The sequence below is a fragment of the Diabrotica virgifera genome, chromosome 9 (genome assembly GCF_917563875.1).
Source record: "Diabrotica virgifera virgifera chromosome 9, PGI_DIABVI_V3a".
NCBI classification, from domain to species: Eukaryota; Metazoa; Arthropoda; class Insecta; order Coleoptera; family Chrysomelidae; genus Diabrotica; species Diabrotica virgifera.
In genome coordinates, this window is record NC_065451.1 from 139,598,612 (window position 1) to 139,617,144 (window position 18,533).

General features: G+C 33.6%; 1 protein-coding gene across 1 annotated transcript; it reads left to right on the top strand.

Annotated features, from left to right (window-relative positions):
* Nucleotides 1-3,411: 3,411 nt before the first annotated feature.
* LOC126891460 (uncharacterized) lies at nucleotides 3,412-17,919 on the top strand. The gene is made up of 8 exons (XM_050660637.1): nucleotides 3,412-3,778; nucleotides 4,311-4,487; nucleotides 4,548-4,579; nucleotides 4,792-4,885; nucleotides 11,827-12,435; nucleotides 14,840-15,474; nucleotides 15,621-16,749; nucleotides 17,312-17,919. The coding sequence occupies exons 1-8, from the start codon at nucleotides 3,490-3,492 to the stop codon at nucleotides 17,902-17,904; spliced, it is 3,558 nt and encodes a 1,185-aa protein (XP_050516594.1). The 5' UTR covers nucleotides 3,412-3,489; the 3' UTR covers nucleotides 17,905-17,919.
* The last annotated feature ends 614 nt before the right edge of the window (nucleotides 17,920-18,533 follow it).

Genomic DNA, 18,533 nt, shown 5'->3' on the forward strand with positions numbered 1-18,533 from the left:
GATATTTTTTTTTACAGATTGGTGTTTTATTAGATTATTTTAAGAGTTATTTTGATATGGCTAGATAATAACCACCATGAAGTCTTCCGAAATTTAAATTTGGCAACATCCTAATCAACCCTTGTTTTGCCGAAAATGTACGAATACACCGACAGTTAAAACGTAGGGTTGATCTTTGTCTTTTTAAGCCCTTTCTGTCCCTAACTTTCACGGAGTGAACTCGTCTTAGTGTCGTTTGTCGTTTTAAGTGAAAGTGAAGCCAAGCGTACAAAATGGCCCCGTGTACTGGATGTGACATAACATTTTTAGAGGGCAGTGTTATGGCTGTGGATAGGGAGACAATTCTCGCGTTTTTATATGCACACGGGGTGTTAAAAAGTACGAGAAAGTGTGATGGTTGCGGCAGCGTATTAAAAGTGAATACGGAAGGAAAATTTAAGTGTAGCAAAATGGTCTCCAAAAATAAACAGGCAAAAAAGCGTTGCGGCTTTACTGTATCGGCAAGGAAGGGGACTTATTTTGAGTCAGCTAAATTGCCGATAGAGAAAGTGTTTACTTTGGCGTCGATTTTGCTATGGTTAAATCCTCCTAGGTATGGCTTCATTCGGGATAACTTGAAAATTGCTCAACAAACTGTTACCGATTGGTACTCTTTTTCACGTGAGGTCTTTGTGAGTTTCGCAATGAAACACTCAGAGAAATTGGGTGGAGAAGGCAGTTTAATTGAATTGGACGAAGCAAAATTCGGCAAGCGAAAGTACAATGTCGGAAGAATCGTTGACGGGGTTTGGGTATGGGGAACCATTGATCGAAACTCCAAGAAGTTCTTTTTAGTGCAGGTCGAAAAAAGAGATAGAGACACTTTGCTTGGAGTGATTAAGGAATGGATTCTTCCTGGGACAACAATTTATTCTGATTGCTGGAGAGCATACGATTGTTTGTCACATGAAGGATTTATTCACCAAACAGTTAACCATTCCAAACATTTTGTCGATCCCGTTACCGGCACACACACCAACAATATTGAACGGCTTTGGAGGGAAGTTCGGGCCTCCGTTCCCAAGTACGGTGTACGACGAAGCCACTTTGTAGGTTACCTTGCCGAATTTTTCTTTAAACGCGCATTTCCAAGTAAGTCCGAAAGATTGCATCACTTTTTCATGGCTGCCGCCGAGCTGTATCCCCCAGCCGAATAAGGGTAAGTTTTTAAGATTTTTTTTGTGTTTCTACCTTCCAATTGCCAAATTCTATATATTACAACGTGGCAACATTGTGCATGTATGTCAAATTCGAACTTTTACGCATCTGCGCGGGAGTTCGTTTTGCAATTTGAAAAATGATTCCTTTTTGGGATATTTTTTATTTTTCCATGATTTAATAGTATGAATACTGTTATTTATGTTTACTTCAATGCCTTTTATAATATTTTGTAAGCAGTGTTTTATTTTTATAACAATTTTTTAAATTAATTTCCGATTTTTTCATGAATTTTGTTGTTTTCCAAGGACTTTTTAGTCTTTATTTCATTTTCCGTAACAAAATTCATGAAAAAAACACGTTTTCTCCACTTTTTTGGCTAAGTCCAAAAAAAATTGCAAAAATTAGCGTTTTCCCATCTTCTAGATTTTTACCGAAAATCCTTATAAACCGTCAACTGTCAATGGTCAAATGTCAATTTTTTGTTTATTGTTTGACATTTGTCGTTTCTTTGCCTTTGCCGTTTGGTGTGGTGTTGTAAATTATAATTATTGAATTGAATTATTGTTATTATGGATAATCTTAAAGCAATGGAGGAGATCCAAGAAAATATGGAAGAGTTGTACGAAGTCGAAAATGTAAGATTTGTAGAAATTTTGTTCAAAACATTTTTCACATTTTTATTGTTTTGTAGGTTGAACAGGAATGTACTGTGGAGGAATTACTTACTGCATGTGTAATGGATAGACCTCCTTTGTGGGACTCCAGACTCCCAATCAAAGTACGCTCTAAAACAACCCGCGATAAAATGTGGCAGGAGATATATAAAGTGTTTGGAGAAAATCCACAATACTCCATCGAGTTCTTATCAAAGAAGTGGAGAAATCTGAGAGACGCATATGTGAGAATCCGAAATGATTACATCCCCAGTGGATCTGGTGCAGTAAAGAAATAAAATGGGAGTATTTTGATTCTCTCCACTTCCTCAAGGATACTGTGAGCTATAAAAACACAGTTTCCAATATCAAACCAAGTTGTGGTGATAGTTCTTCATTATTAAATATAAAACCAAGCTATAGTGCTAGTGATAGGGGTAGTTCATCACCAAAAGTAAATTTAATTGGTAGTGATAGTGCTTCGTCACCACGTGTGCGTGTTTTAGGTGGTGAAGAAAGCGAGCCCCTAGTAGCAACTCCAAAAAGAGATAAAGTCGAGGGGGCAATTCTCGATACCATAAAAAGAATTAATAAAGAACCCCCACCACAACCAGTTACTGTGAATCCGATATGCCAACGCATATCAGAACTGTTACAGCATATGCCCCAAGGGCCTAGAACCCTTTTAGAAATTAAACTTTTAGAGGTGGCATATGATGGTGCGAAGTCATTTTTGGAATAGTTTAGTTGTAATTTAGTGTTTAATGTTTAGTGTTTAAATTATAGTTATTTATTTAGTTTTTAGTTCATAACATATTTACATTTTTTATTAAAAATCACAAATCATTTAATATATTTTATTTGCCTTATCATTCTCTTTGCCTTATCTCTATGCGGGGTCGGCTTCCCTAATTGCATTTCTCCACACAATCTTGAATTATACAGTGTGTCCACGGATGGGGTGCCCAAGAGGAAAAATTTTTTATTTTCAATTTTAGCGAAAAATTTCATCCTTGATCAAAAGTTTTGCTTGTTCTAAAACCCCATAAAAAGAAATAAAATTCAATTTTTTCAAATCCTGCTTAATTTTGTAGCCAATTTTATGTAAATCCTATAAATTTTTGCACTAAGTTCGAAATTGTAACAATATTAACTTGGGACAAAAACCCTTTCGCTTCTTTGGATTATGAAGTCAGACATTATTCTCCTTGAAACATCCAATTATTTAATAATTAGATAAATTCTTCATACAACGCTTAGCATTGTCAAAAATAATGACAATTCGCAAAATATTTATCGGAGTTGACAGCACAGTAAAGGACAGAATAGTAATGTAAGTGACATAGGAATGTCGGTCACACTGTTCAGCTTGTGGGCACGTCCGCTTAGCGGTGCTAGTAGTCATGACATGACGCATGACATAAGACATGACTTCGTTGCGCATGACACATTTGCTGGCGGGTTGGCGGGATTTATTGATTTTCTATCACACACAATGACACAATTCACAATTTCTATTGTAATATTGTACGCATGTTCGCATGTACGTCATTACAAATTGAATTTTGTTTGATTTTGTCTTTGTTTTGTTTTTTAAAAATTGAGCTAAGACAGAGTTTTACCATTACATATTGAAATGGAACAACATACAAAAAGACTTAGAAAATGTTGCGTTCCTGGTTGTAATGACGCCACAAGCAATCGATTACGTTTTCCAAATCCCAATAATGATAAGGATATGTTTTTGGAATGGTTAAAAATTATCAAGAGGAATCGATTAAGTAAGTATACACCACTTCGTGTTTACAAGAATTTTCGTATTTGTTCTAGGCATTTTAAAGAAGAAGATAGGGTACCAGACGTGAAATCTGGAAGGAGAGGAATTATCAGAGGGGCCATCCCGCGCTTATTTTTACCGCCAAAAGGTAAGAAATGTACCTCGTAGCACATAATATTTTGTATTCTTTTCTGTTTAAATTAATCGTAACCTATCACATGAATATTATTATAATAAAATCATCAAAACTGTTATTAACCTAACTTTTAGTATTTGTATTACTAAAATTTTATTTTTAATACAAGTACATATTACGAAGATAATTGTAATATTCCATTATTAGACATTTTGTGGTGCTTTCTCCTCAATATATTATTTGGGTTCACTTCTGATTATAATAAATAATATATAATATGCAATCCTGTTACTATGTGAAGGAGCATGGAGCATCCATGAAGCTTCTCCATTCCCCTCTATTTCTGACCATTGTTGCTATCTCTCCCAAGGTTTTCTTCATACTTCTGTAGTCTTCTTCGATGGTACTCATCCATGTTTTAGTTGGGCGTCCTCTGCTTCTTCGTCCTACTATACTGATTATAATAATGGTCAGGATATTTATTTGTTACTTCAATAGATTTATTTATTAGTCATGTTTTGTAATTATCGTATTTAAATTTCAGATTATCAGGATGAAGAAGATTATTTAGCTTATGCCAGGCCTTCTACTACCCAGCTAGACGTATCTAATAATATGGAGCAAGACAGAAATGCCAGTCCTTCTACTTCCCAGCAAGACATAATGGAAACAGATATTGAGGAAACTCCAGCTAAAAGGAGGTTTATTGACATTGAGCATGGTAATATATAAAAATATGCCTTATCTAAATTCTTAATTGTAATAATATTTATTTATCTAGATTATGCCAAGTCTTCTACTTCCCAGCAAGACCTACCTGATAATATGGAGCAAGACAGAAATGCCAGGCCTTCTACTTCCCAGCAAGTCATAATGGAAACAGATATTGAGGAAACTCCAGCTAAAAGGAGGTTTATTGACATTGAGCATGGTAATATATAAAAATATGCCTTAACTAAATTCTTAATTGTAATAATATTCTTATTTATCTAGATTATGCCGAGTCTTCTACTTCCCAGCAAGACTTATCTAAAAATATGGAGCAAGACAGAAATGCCAGGCCTTCTACTTCCCAGCAAGACTTATCTGACAATGTGGAGCAAGACAGAAATACTGGTGGTAAGTAACTAATTATTCTAATAGTAAATACAGTAAAAGCTCCGTTAATCAAAACATCGTTTAACCGAAACGGTTGGCAGTTTCAATAATTTTGTCAACAAAAAGTAAATTTTTATTCCAAAATGGAAACAATTCGATGTTAATTTGTCAACATTGCTTTTATACAACTAAAGAAAGGAATTAAATAATATACAACGCATTACGAAATCACCTCATACCATTTTTTAATACCAACTTTGATCAAGAATACTATGTAGTTTGATACAAGAAGAATACAAAAAACAATGTTATTTTTAACTGAAATTCTTGTTATCCGAAACGGCCTCCCCCCAATTATTTCGATTAATAGAGGTTTTACTGTACTAATATATTGATTAACCCTTAAACGCCCAGTGCTGGATAAAAAGTCCACTTAATGTACATTCCCTTGTAACACATTTATTAGGTGTTCCAAAATTTTTCAAAAATTATTTATTGTTAAAAAGTCTGCCCTTTAGAATAGAATAGAATAGAATAATTTTTATTTGCATAAAATTTTTACATATTTGAGCAAATAACGTCAATTAAAGGTAAAAGTAAAAAGAAAGGAGATTGTATAAATTTAAAGTACATAGAACAATTCATCATCATCATCATGGTGCTACAGCCCTTAGAGGGCCTCAACCTTCTCAAGCGTTCTATGCCATTCTGTTCTGTCCCTTGCCTGCATTTTCCAGTTACCGACTCCGATCTTCTCGGAATCTTGTCTTACCCCGTCCATCCACCTCAACTTTGGTCTACCCCGTCTTCTCATTCCCACGGGTTGAGCTGTTAGAATCCTTTTTATCATGTTCGATTCAGGGGCTCGGGCTATATGTCCTGCCCACTGCAGGCGATTTCGCTTAATTATAGTGATAATATCTTTTCCACCAAATGTTTGCTTGTAGATATTCTGCACATTCTAGTTCGGATATCTGAACAGTAAACATATCGAATACCTGCTCCGCATAGCAATTAGTGATAAGTTTTTAGTGTAATTACTTTTACGATTAAGGTTGTATATTTAGATTATAGTTTTAACAAACTGTATAAAGGTAAGAGATTTTAATATATTTATTTTCCAATGAGCGTTACATCTGATGGGGGTAATAAACCCCCAGATGATATGATTATTGAGGAAAATGACATAGGTAAATATAATTTGGATAACAAATATTCAGAAAATGATATTGGTCCCTATTATGTTACTGTAGAACCAAAAGAAAAAACAAACCGTTTGTCAGCGGTAAAAATGGGTTTCTATCTGTTTAATAATAATACATTTAAAAATGACGTTTTAGATATTAAAAATGTAGGGAAGGACAAAGTTAAAATTATTTTTAAAAGTTTTAATGTTGCTAATTCAATTATTGGTCATGAAATAATAAATTCAAATAAATTAATAGCGTACATTCCTCTTTTTTTCAACCACAAAAGAGCCATTATACGCCAAGTGGATACATTCTTTGACGAAAAATATCTATTAGAACACATTGAAAGCGATAGGAAAGTTGTTGAAGTAAAGAGAATGAAGCGCAAAATTATTGATTCAGATAAAGAAGTACAGTTAGTTCCTAGGCAAATGATTATAGTTAACTTTTTAGGAAACAGCCTACCGCAAACAGTAAAAATTAATTTGGTTCGTTTTACGGTAGAGCCGTATATTTATCCGGTAGTTCAGTGTTTCAAATGCTTTAGATTTGGACACACGGCAAAGTACTGCAGGAGTACAAACTTTAAATGTAAGAGATGCAGCCAAGAGCATAGTGACGAGAATTTTCAATGTAATAATGTAGAATTCTGCATTCATTGTAATAAAACTGGACATCAATCTATTTCAAAAAAGTGTCCAAAATATCACACTCAACACAATATTAAAAAAATAATGTCAGAAAAAAATATAACCTTCAAAGAAGCAGAAACACTAGAAAAAAATCCAACTTATTCTAAAATAGTACTTAATAATAGATACGATTTATTGAACAATCAAGAAAATTTTCCTTCTCTTCAACATAATGAGGATAGTAATTCATCGGCTAAAAATTGGGTACCTAAGCCAGTACATCATTTTCCTAAAAAGCGTAAAGCTAACTCACCCATAGAAGTTAAAAATGCACCTACTTTCACACCTAAAGCAATTACCCGACCATCTACTTCTAAAACCATTTTACCCAATCCTTATAGAGACGAATTTCAACAATATAAAGAAAAACTTCAACTAGGAATTTTAGAGAAAATACCCAAAATCTTTGAAAATATTTTCAAAAAATTTGAAATGACGGTACCAAATAAACAATTGTTTTATGAAACACAAAACGAAGTAAAATACATATTAAACTCAATATCAATTAGTGATAGCGAAGACGATAACTATAGTTAAAATGTTACATATACTTCAATGGAATTGTAACTCAATTATTAAAAATAAAGCTAACTTACAATATTTCTTAAATTCTTCTAGCTTATCATTTGATATTATTATTTTAAATGAAACTTGGTTATCCAAGAAAAGAACTTTTTCTCTTAGTGGATTTAATTTTGTTCATGTGGATAGACAAGATGGTTACGGAGGGGTTGGTATACTTATTAAAGACAACTTATGTTTTTCGGAGTTAAATTTAATAAAAAATTATAACAGTGATATTGAACTTTGCGGAATAAAACTTAATACTTTCAAAATTTCTCTGGTTTGTATTTACAAACCTCCTAACGTAAAGGCTACTACAAATGATTGGTTATCAATATTTTCACAACTACATGGTGATGCATTAATATGTGGTGATTTCAATGCCCATCACACCAATTGGGGATCCGCACTAAACAGTACACAAGGGAACAAGTTGTCAGATGCAATCGAAGAGACTAAATTAACTATATTAAATGATGGTAGGCCAACTAAACTAAGTCGTCCTAATGAAAGACCATCAGCTATAGACCTTACTCTTGCCTCCGGAAGCTTAATAAGCCAATGTGAATGGAACCCATTAGATGATGATTTCGGTACCTTACATTTTCCAATTGTTATTTCTGTAGGTAGGGACCAACATTCTCCTTCTCCTAACTTAACTAGGAAATGGATTGAATCTACTGCCGATTGGCAGCTTTTTCAAAACCTGGTAAATGAATATATAATAAGCAATAGGGAAGATAAAAAACAAAATAATAATTTTGAATTACTTACAAATGCTATAAATATTGCAGCTTCTAATTCTATAAAATCTCGTACCTGCAAAGTAATTAATCACAAAAAACCAATTTGGTGGGACGAAGAATGTACCCGAATGGTTTCAGAACGAAAATCGGCATTGATTGATTACAATCAATTGTCAAACTTTCATAACTACATCAACCTTAAACATGTTCAGGCCAAGACGAAAAGATTGTTTAAGACAAAACAACAGGGCAGTTGGATAAAATTTGTTAATGGATTGAATAAAAATACACCAATATCGAAAATTTGGTCCTTTGCAAAAAACATTTCAAATAAAAATTCTTTTTCAAAAAAACCACCTATTTCAGAATCCATTATCAATCAAATTTTCGATATAATATCTCCAAGTCTTGCTCCGAACATTCTTAATAACTTTCATACAGATCAAAAAATATATGAAATTGAAAACCCGTTTGATATCATAGAATTGGAAGCTGCAATAAAAAATGGGCCGAGTACGGCCCCTGGAAAAGATTTCATTACGTACGAAATAATTAATAATCTATCGAGTGAAGCTAAAAATATCTTGTTGGAAATATATAATGATTGGTGGGTTAATGCAAATTATATTAACCAACTAAAAGAAATAACTATTTGTCTCATTTTAAAACCGAAAAAAGATAAGAATATGGCAACTTCTTATCGTCCTATATCCCTTATGTCTTGTCTAACAAAAACTTTTGAAAGAATGATCAAAACACGTGTTGAGTGGTTTATTGAACGAAATGCCTTATTGCCGCAAAATCAATATGGTTTTCGTAGGGGTTGTAGTAGTTTAGATGCAGTTACCCATTTAGTTAATGATATTCAGATGACACTCTCAGAAAATAAATATTTAGTTAGTCTATTTCTTGATATAAAAGGTGCATATGACTCCGTGGATTTAAATTTACTAAAAAATAAAATGATAAATATTGGTCTCAGTAATAATGCTTCTCATGCTATAGTGCAGATTTATCACTCGCGCAATATTTACATTAGGGATCATAATAACGTATTACATGGCCCCAGAACTGTCTATCAAGGTATACCTCAGGGTTCTATATTAAGTCCTACACTTTTTAATATATATTCAGCTGATATACACTCCTTGGTTAACAAAATTCACGGAATTCACTGCATTCAATTTGCGGATGATATCTGTATATATTCCATCCAACAAACCTATGATGGTTGTGTGGGGGCTTTGGAAACCATGATGCAAACTGCAATTAAGTGGACTGACGATACTGGTATGACATTATCAACAGAAAAATGCTCAGTTCTCTTCTTTACCAGGCACAGGCTGCGCTCGCCGAGGAACCTAGCCTTGTGTGGGCGTACCATAGCAGTGGTAAATGAATATAAATATTTGGGCATAATTCTAGATACTAAATTATTATGGACTAAACATATACAGTACGTCAAAAGTAAATGTGACAAAGGTTTTAATTTATTAAGATATGTCACAAATTGTAAATGGGGAGCCACTCCAGATATTGCAGTTATGTTTTACAGAGCCTATATACGATCTATTATGGATTACGGATGTTGTCTCTACGGATCCGCGAGTAACACAAATCTATTATATATTGATAGACTCCAGTACAAATGTCTTAGGACTTGTATGGGGGCAATGAAATCAACACCTGTGAATGCTATATTAGCTGAATGTAATGAACAACCATTACAGTTCCGTAGAAAACTGCTTGCCCAAAAGTATATTATTAAACTAAAAACTCGGGAGTCTACAATGATAGACAAGTTAAACAAATTAGCAATCGAAGACCTAACCAATAAATATTGGGAAATTAAAAACAGTCCACCACTAGCAGAAGCTGTTATTGATACCAAACACCTTTCCGTTACTTACGGCAATTATAAAAAACTACCAATGTTTAACATAAATTATATGCAATTAATTAAAAAACATAGAGTCATAATACCGAAGTATACAGAGTCCAAACAAATCAACAAAGCAATACTAAATTCCGTACTAGAAGATTTTGTAGACAAAGACATAACTACTCTTTACACTGATGGATCTAGGACGATAAATGGCGTCGGTTGTGCCGTTTTTATTCAAACCGCCAACCAATCATTATTGTATCAGCTCCCAAAACATAGCAGTATATACACTGCAGAATTATTTGCTATTCAAAAAGCCATAAGTTGGTTAATATCAAAAAATATTGAAAAAGCAGTTATTATATCAGATTCTCAATCTTCATTGATGTCTATTCAAAGTACCAAATTCGAGACGCTAAAATGTCCAATATTATGCGACATTAAAAGATACCTTCAAAATATTGATGTAACTTTTGTTTGGGTAAAAGGACATATAGGGATAATGGGTAATGAAAAAGCTGATCAATTGGCCAAACTTGCAATTACAGAGGGAGAATTCTGTAATATAATTACTGAAAGAGATAACAAAAATATTATACAATTTAACATCCAGTCGCAATGGGAAAATCAATATATTAATCTAGCAAATTCATCATTCAACCCATACTTTAGTATTCATCCAAAATTGCCAGGTTCTTCTTATTTTAAATTAATGCACACACACTCTAAATTATTTTCCGCCTGCTTATTTCGTATTAAAACAAACCATGGCAAATTTCCTGCTCACTTATCCAAATTAGGTATAACACAAAATGCATTATGTAGCTGTGGGTCTTTTGGAGACTTAAATCATATATTTTTTAATTGCAATAATTATAACTTAAATACAAAAATTCTAATACAATCACTTATTCAAAAGAATTATTTACCACCTTACCATATCCATAATGTTGTCTGTACCACTGATATGAACATATTAAATCTGCTAGTTAGTTTTCTCAAAAGTAATAATATATATTTATAAATGTTTATAATATGAATTTATTTTATTATCGTACATGATTATCTTGATAATTATGACATAAAAAAAATCTGTGGCAAATGGACTTGCATCCAAGCCAAAAACAAGCACACACACACACACAGATATTCTGCAGTTCAAAGTTATATCTACGCGTCCATATTCCATTTTCACAAACCGCTCCGAATATCTTGCGTAGTACCTTTCTTTCAAAAATTGATAGAGCGGATTCATCTGTTTTAGTTAGCGTCCATGCCTCTGAACCATATGTGAAAACGGGGAAAACGAAATTTGTTGAAATTTTTAAATATTTTATTTTTTTTATTAATGTTCCGCGCATATTTGAGAAGGAGCATAATTCAATTATTATTAACGAAGTTATCACCTAACTTTATCCGCAAAAATCTGAATGCCACCTCTCACATCCACCTAAAAACAGATCGTTACTGGTCTAAACTGCTGTGTCTACTAAGCATAAGATTCTTAAGTTTAATCCATTTGTAACAACTCTCAATATTACAGTACAGCCTGTCAGTAACGGCCCCTAAAAATGAAAAAACTATTGGCTGATATAGCAAGGTGGCCGGTATTGCCAGTTTTTGTAGTTTACATATAACTATTTGGGGAATTTTTAAACTGGTCGTTAGTACAGGTGGCCGGTAACATAGGTTTTACTGTAGCTATTTTTGAGGTGGACATTTTTTACCCACCCTTACGCATACATGGAACCTACGTAAGGTTGGGCGTTTAGGGTTAATCATGTTTTGTATGTTTGCAAATATTTGTATGTTTTGTAATGTTTTGCAAAAATGTTTTAAATAGTTTAAAAATGTTTTTAATTGTAATATTATTTCATTGTTATAGGCAAAGAGCAAGGCAGAAAGGCAAGGAGAAGCATTTTAAAAAGTATACAAATTTCAAGGAAGCAGTACGTAACACCAAAGAAAAGGAAACTGTATACAAAAATTGTTGCATCAAGTAATAGAATTCATAAGTTGGCATATAGATTATCAAGTTACCAAGAAAAATTACAGGCTGCTAAACGTTTATCAGAAACAGTACCATTTAGAAAATTGGCTGAGAAGGTTAATCCATTAACATATACATTTATTTTGTCTCAAATTCGTACCCAACAACAAAAACTGAAGGGAAGAAAATTTACCATAGATGAGAAGGTTCTGGCTCTAACACTATTTAAAGGAAGTGGAAAAGGGTACAAACTGCTGTCAAAAAATTTTTCCTTGCCATCTAAAAGAACGTTGTCAAATTTATTGAATAAGATTAAATTAAATCCTGGAATTAATGAGATCATGTTTAAGATGTTACAAAAGAGTGTCCACAAAATGACGCCAAGGGACCGGCACTGTGTATTAATGTTTGATGAAATGTTTTTGTCAACACGTCTACAATACAACCAAAAAGAAGATAAGATAGAGGGGTTATTATCCGGTCAAGTTAGCATCAAAAATAGGGGTAAGGTTACATTAATTCGCACCTTCCTAAAAATTGGCATGGTTGTTGGGAACCCTATTATACACAATTTGAGGCTATCAGCTCAAAAGTGGTGTAACCAACATTTTTGCAAAATGCTGTTTTGGTGTAAAATACATTCGTTACATTATAATCTTCAATACAACAGTAGTGTAAGCCACCTTTTAATACCCATCAATGGATGGCGCTAAAAATATCTGTTTTTGCACGGGTCATATTAAGCAAAACTATAGAGCAAGAGTGGTGTAACCTCGTTAAAGTAATCATGTACTCCGATCAGTGTGGGGGCAAAATAGAAATATTAAGTTGTCATTGATTTGCCAGTATGTGATTTCTAATCCGGAGTTCACTATTGAAGAAATAGATCATAAATTTTTGGTCAGTGGACACTCATACCTACCCTGTGACCAAGATTTTGGCCTAATAGAAAAAAATAAAAAATTCTTTAAGGAAATATGTGTACCATATAACTGGATTGAAGTAATTAAAACGGCTCGAAAAAAAATATTCAAAGTTATACAACTGACTGCAAGTGATTTTTTCTCTTCCAAATCACTAGAAAAAAATATAACTAATCGAAGAATTTCAGTTGGTAAAACCAAAGTGGAGTGGTTGAAAATTCAGTGGTTAAAATTCCATAAACTTCATCCATTTTCAATCTTCTACAAATACTCAAATAATGAAGAAGTTCTCTTTGAAGAAGTCAGTGTGAAGAAAAGGCAGTCAAAAACTGTAGTACAACTAGATGCTTTGGAAAAACCAACTATTTCTGAAAAAAATAAAAAAGACCTTTTTGAATTGTTACAGTTCATCCCGCCAGTACATCATACTTTCTATAATAGCCTTAATAGTTCCAACAGAGTCCAGGATTAAGTGTTTCATTATGAGTCAGACGAAGAATTACCATAACTATGTACTATTTGCATTGTTTCCTAATAAAACTTGTGCTCATGTGATGTAACCTGTTTATTATTTCACATACAACCAAAATATGATACGTGCAGAAGTGGTGTAACCCACATTTTTTTTCTAATTATTAGCTTAATTAACACAAAACTATACAGTTAGTGTAGATTCTAAAGTATTTTTTATAAATCAAAAACAAAACAAATAAAATAATGTTTACAAAAAAAATTAAATTAAAAATCAGTTTACCCAAATTTTAATTCCTTATTATCTCCTAAGTAAGTAGTCTGGGGTTACACCACTTTTGCGCTGATAGCCTCATTTGTCAATTATCCACATCAATCCGGAGTGTGGAAAAAAATTTATTCAAGGTCAAATGTTGCAAAAATCGGTTTTTTGAGTTTTTCAGCTAAACGGTAAGTTTTATAATAAAAATAGGTGAGACAAAAATGATTCATCATGCAATTATCTATAAAAATTGTTCCTACACATTTTTTCCTAAGAATCACCATTTCGAAGATACAGCGATGCAAAATGTTGAAAAAGTTGTATTCTTCATAATATGCATGTCAATTACCGTAATATACTTTACAGAGCGATAATATAAGTAAAAATATTTATTTTCGTAGCGTATACATACATATTATACAGTTATAAAAATATAAACTCGAAAAAGAACCAGTCCCTCATTTTATATGACCGTACGGCCTTGAGCAACATCTGTCTGCTATTCCATTGTCCACGTGGCGACGTTCGTATACCTGCTCCTTTTTGAAGGGCCTTGCTAGATAGAATAGTATTAGTCTCAAGCATTCCTTCGTAGTAAGAACACGTAGTTATCGCTTGTATTTTCAAACAATTTGTGCAGTTTTGTGTTTGTAATAGAAATGTCGGAGTTGTGCTTTATTTGTAATAAACATTTGACCGAAAGTGAAACAGTTACTGTTGATCGTGGCCTACAGACATTAATTAATGCAAGTATTGAAAGAGGTGATGAATTCTCGGAATACCTGAAAGGTCAGACTTCTGTGACAGTTCATGTGCAGTGTCGGAAAAACTATACTCGGAAGGGTACAATCGCTGCATTGAAAAGAAAACAGGATGAAGAACAAGCTAGTACATCAAAAATAAGTCCACCTCGTACTAGAGCTCGCGTAAGTGAATCATTTTTTTGTTTTAATAAGTGTTGCTTATTTTGTGGCAATGAATTGAATGAAGAGCTAGAGAACAGAAAAGCACTGAAGTATCGGCGTAAAATTTTTCATGTAACAACGCTTTCATTCAAAGAAACAATCCTGAATATAGCCCAGACTCGTTCTGATCATGTAGCAAAGGCAGTTATTACTCGAATTGGGTTCGAACATGATTTAGTTGCTGCCGAAGCTAAATATCATAAAGACTGTCATAATGCCTTCTTGAGACCGACTACGGGGGGTCAAGATACTACGTTCAGATAAATTAAGTTGCGGAACTTCAACAGATATGGTGATCGAGCAGTCAATGATGAAAGCTATGAAGACAGATGGGGGTATTGCTCGAGGGAGAAGTACAAAAGACAGTGTAATAAGTAAATGGGTTTATGGTATGCATGCAATGAATACTGTTTGTGAAGGATTGGAAGATCTCGCTAATGTTAGAATGGATACAACGGATCAGCATGTAGATGCAAGTGATTCAAGAGTTAAGAAAGATTCAAAAGACTTACAAAACCTTCTGCAGTGGTTTTCATTGCATGATCCGTTTCCGGAAGTTAAAAAAATTGTATCTATTGCTAATGGAGTCGTTGGTGATGATAAAATTAACTGTCACAAAGCTCGTGAAGTTGGAATTGCCGCCATGTCCAAAATGACAGGAATGACATTTAATAACATAAAATTAAAACGCGCTGATAAAGTAGTACCTCTCTTAGCTATGAGTAGCACCGTAAAAGTTCACGATCAGAAAGTTCCTGTCGACCCTGTATTATTATTTCAACGCATGAGTATTACTAGCGCTTTCGAAGATGAAATTGAGAAATATTTCGAATATGAATTGGCTCCGTATCCGTTGTCACTGTTCGATGATTCTGGAATGCGTAAATCACAAAAGTCAGCTATTTACGATTGTTTTGAAACAGTAAACATAGATATTGACAACATAAATGCTACGTACATAATCGACGGAGGATATCTATTACATCGTGTAGTGTGGGATCACGAAGAAACATTTAACCATATTTTAGATAAATACGTGCAGTATGTACATAGACATTTTGACCATAGAGTGACTGTGCTTTTGATGGCTATGCTGATTCTACAAAAAATATTAAAGCTGCAGAACAACGTCGTCGAGCTACAACAACATCTTCATCTTCGAACGTCATTTTTGATGAATTTATGACAGTTACCACAAGCCAACAGAAATTTCTCGCAAATACACACAACAAGTCTCGGTTTATTTCAATGTTGAAAGAAAAATTTACGTCTGAGAATATCTCTGTAAAGCAAGCTGATAATGATGCTGATGTCCTGATAGTTGAAACAGCAATAGAACATTTTAACTCGACAAATCCAACTATTCTTGTTGGTGAAGATGTTGATTTGTTGGTATTACTTACTGCTCGAACACCAACTGAAAAAATTATTTATTTTTTGAAACCTGGGAAGAGTCAACAACAATCAAAAATATATTCATCCAAGAGTTTATCTGCTTTTTCAAAATGCCAAAATCATATCTTATTTCTACATGCAGTAACTGGTTGCGACACGACATCAGCATTTTTCAGGAGAGGTAAAAGATCAGTTTTGAAATTGTTTGAGAGACAGGATTTAGTTGATTGTGCTGAAGTTTTCAAAGAAAGTACCTCTACTCCACAAGATGTAATGACCAACGGAATTCGCTTTCTTCTTTCAATGTACGGAGCTCCAAAAAAAATTACATGCTTAGATAAGTTTCGATACTTATCTTTTGCAAAAGAAACATATAAAAAGAAACAAGTACAATTAGCTTGTCTTCCTCCAACCTCTGCTTCTGCTCATCAACATCTATTTCGGGTATATTATCAAGTTCAAGTATGGCTTGGTAATAAACTAAACCCAGAAGACTGGGGTTGGAAGTTAATTGACAATATATTGGAACCAGTTCAGACTTTACTCCCTCCTGCACCAGAAAAACTCCTCAATTCAATTTTTTGCAATTGTAAAAAGGGATGTAATGCTAAATGCGGCTGTAAAAAAGTTGGTTTGTTTTGTTCATTAGCATGTATCAGTTGTCGAGGCCAATCGTGCTCCAATGTTGAATCGCCAGTAGAAGAGGATTCTTACGATATAGACGGGGAGACATCTGATGCATCGCTCTTTGAACAATTTATTTGTACCCAGCAAGAAGAAAAAGAAGAAGAAGAGCAAGACAGTCTGGATTATGTTCCATTAGAAGAGTATCTATCAGACGAATAATTTTCTTAATTTACACATTACTTACACCGCTCTTGTTATTTACAATAGTACCATTTTCAATTTAATATAATAGCTTTTTAACTTAACAGAAGCACAATAGATCGTGGAATAGGCCTACCGGGGAAACCACGTAAAAAAAACGCGCCATGTACACTACCTCACGGGTGGCGCGGAAACGTGTGCATATTATGAAGAATACAACTTTTTCAACATTTTGCATCGCTGTATCTTCGAAATGGTGATTCTTAGGAAAAAATGTGTAGGAACAATTTTTATAGATAATTGCATGATGAATCATTTTTGTCTCACCTATTTTTATTATAAAACTTACCGTTTAGCTGAAAAACTCAAAAAACCGATTTTTGCAACATTTGACCTTGAATAAATTTTTTTCCACACTCCGGATTGATGTGGATAATTGACAAATTGTGTATAATAGGGTTCCCAACAATCATGCCAATTTTTAGGAAGGTGCGAATTAATGTAACCTTCAATGTCTATTTTGACCGGATAATTAGAAGATTATGGTACTGAAAGATGCCCAAATTTTGCCAACTATATAAATGTGTTTATGATTAAAGGTATTTACAGACAATGGAAGCAGCCAATCTGCTACACATTTAGTGATGGAGCTACAACAAGTAGAAAATTAAAAAACTTGATAATCAATATAATTGAACAACTGCAAAATATTGGATTAACTGTTGTAGCCACAGTATGTGACCAAGGAGGACCAAATGCAGCAGCAGTCAACTTATTAATTCAGGAATCCCGGACCGAATATTTAAGAATAGGACAAGACTATCGATATTTTGGATTTCTTGTTAATGGCAAAGAAATTGTTCCTCTCTATGATACCCCACACCTATTTAAAGGCTTGAGGAACAACTTATTAAACAAGGATCTACATTTCGAGCTTCATGGAAAGAAGGGTGTTGCTAAATGGGACCATATAGAGCAATTTTACCAGCTGGATGCATCGGAGCCCTTAAGAATTTGCCCAAAATTAACAGACGAACATGTGTTGAGGAACAAAATCAAAAAGATGAAAGTGAAGAACTGCACGCAAGTCTTCAGTCACCAAGTTGGAAGTTTAATGGTGAACTTGTAGAGTGGAAAGCTGAAGTGAATCTGTGTAGTGAAGTGGCAGATACAGGTCGTTTAATTTTATTTTTAGATGAACTTTTTGATTCCTTGAACTCCAATCAGAAAACTGCTCCTGTAAGCAAACCTTTGAAAGGTGGTGTTACCTTAACATCAAACCATGATCAATTTTGGAAACGATCTTTAACTCTTTTAAACAAAATGAAATTCTTTGATAGAAAGAAACAGAAATTTGTACCCTCATTAAAAAATTTGAATTTTACCATTCGTGGATTTTTATATTTAAAGCAAAAATTATTAAAAACTAATAATAATTACTTACTGTTAAGAGCATTTCAGCAAGATACTTTAGAAAATTTTTTCGGGTTAATTAGAAGTTATAGAGCTACAGATAATTCAGTAAGTGTGTCAGATGCTATAACCACCTTCAAAGCTTTGGTTATAAATAATTTTATGTCTTTCCATTCACCTGAAAGCAATTGTGAAAAAGATGTCAGTGAGGGAGCACTAGACACCTTACGTTTTTTTTAACAGGTGAGGTATTACCAGGTTGTACACCTTTGGCACCTGAACTTAATTATTCACTTCCTCCGTCAGTTTCAAATGTTAAAAGACCTAAGGTGGGAAGGTGTACTG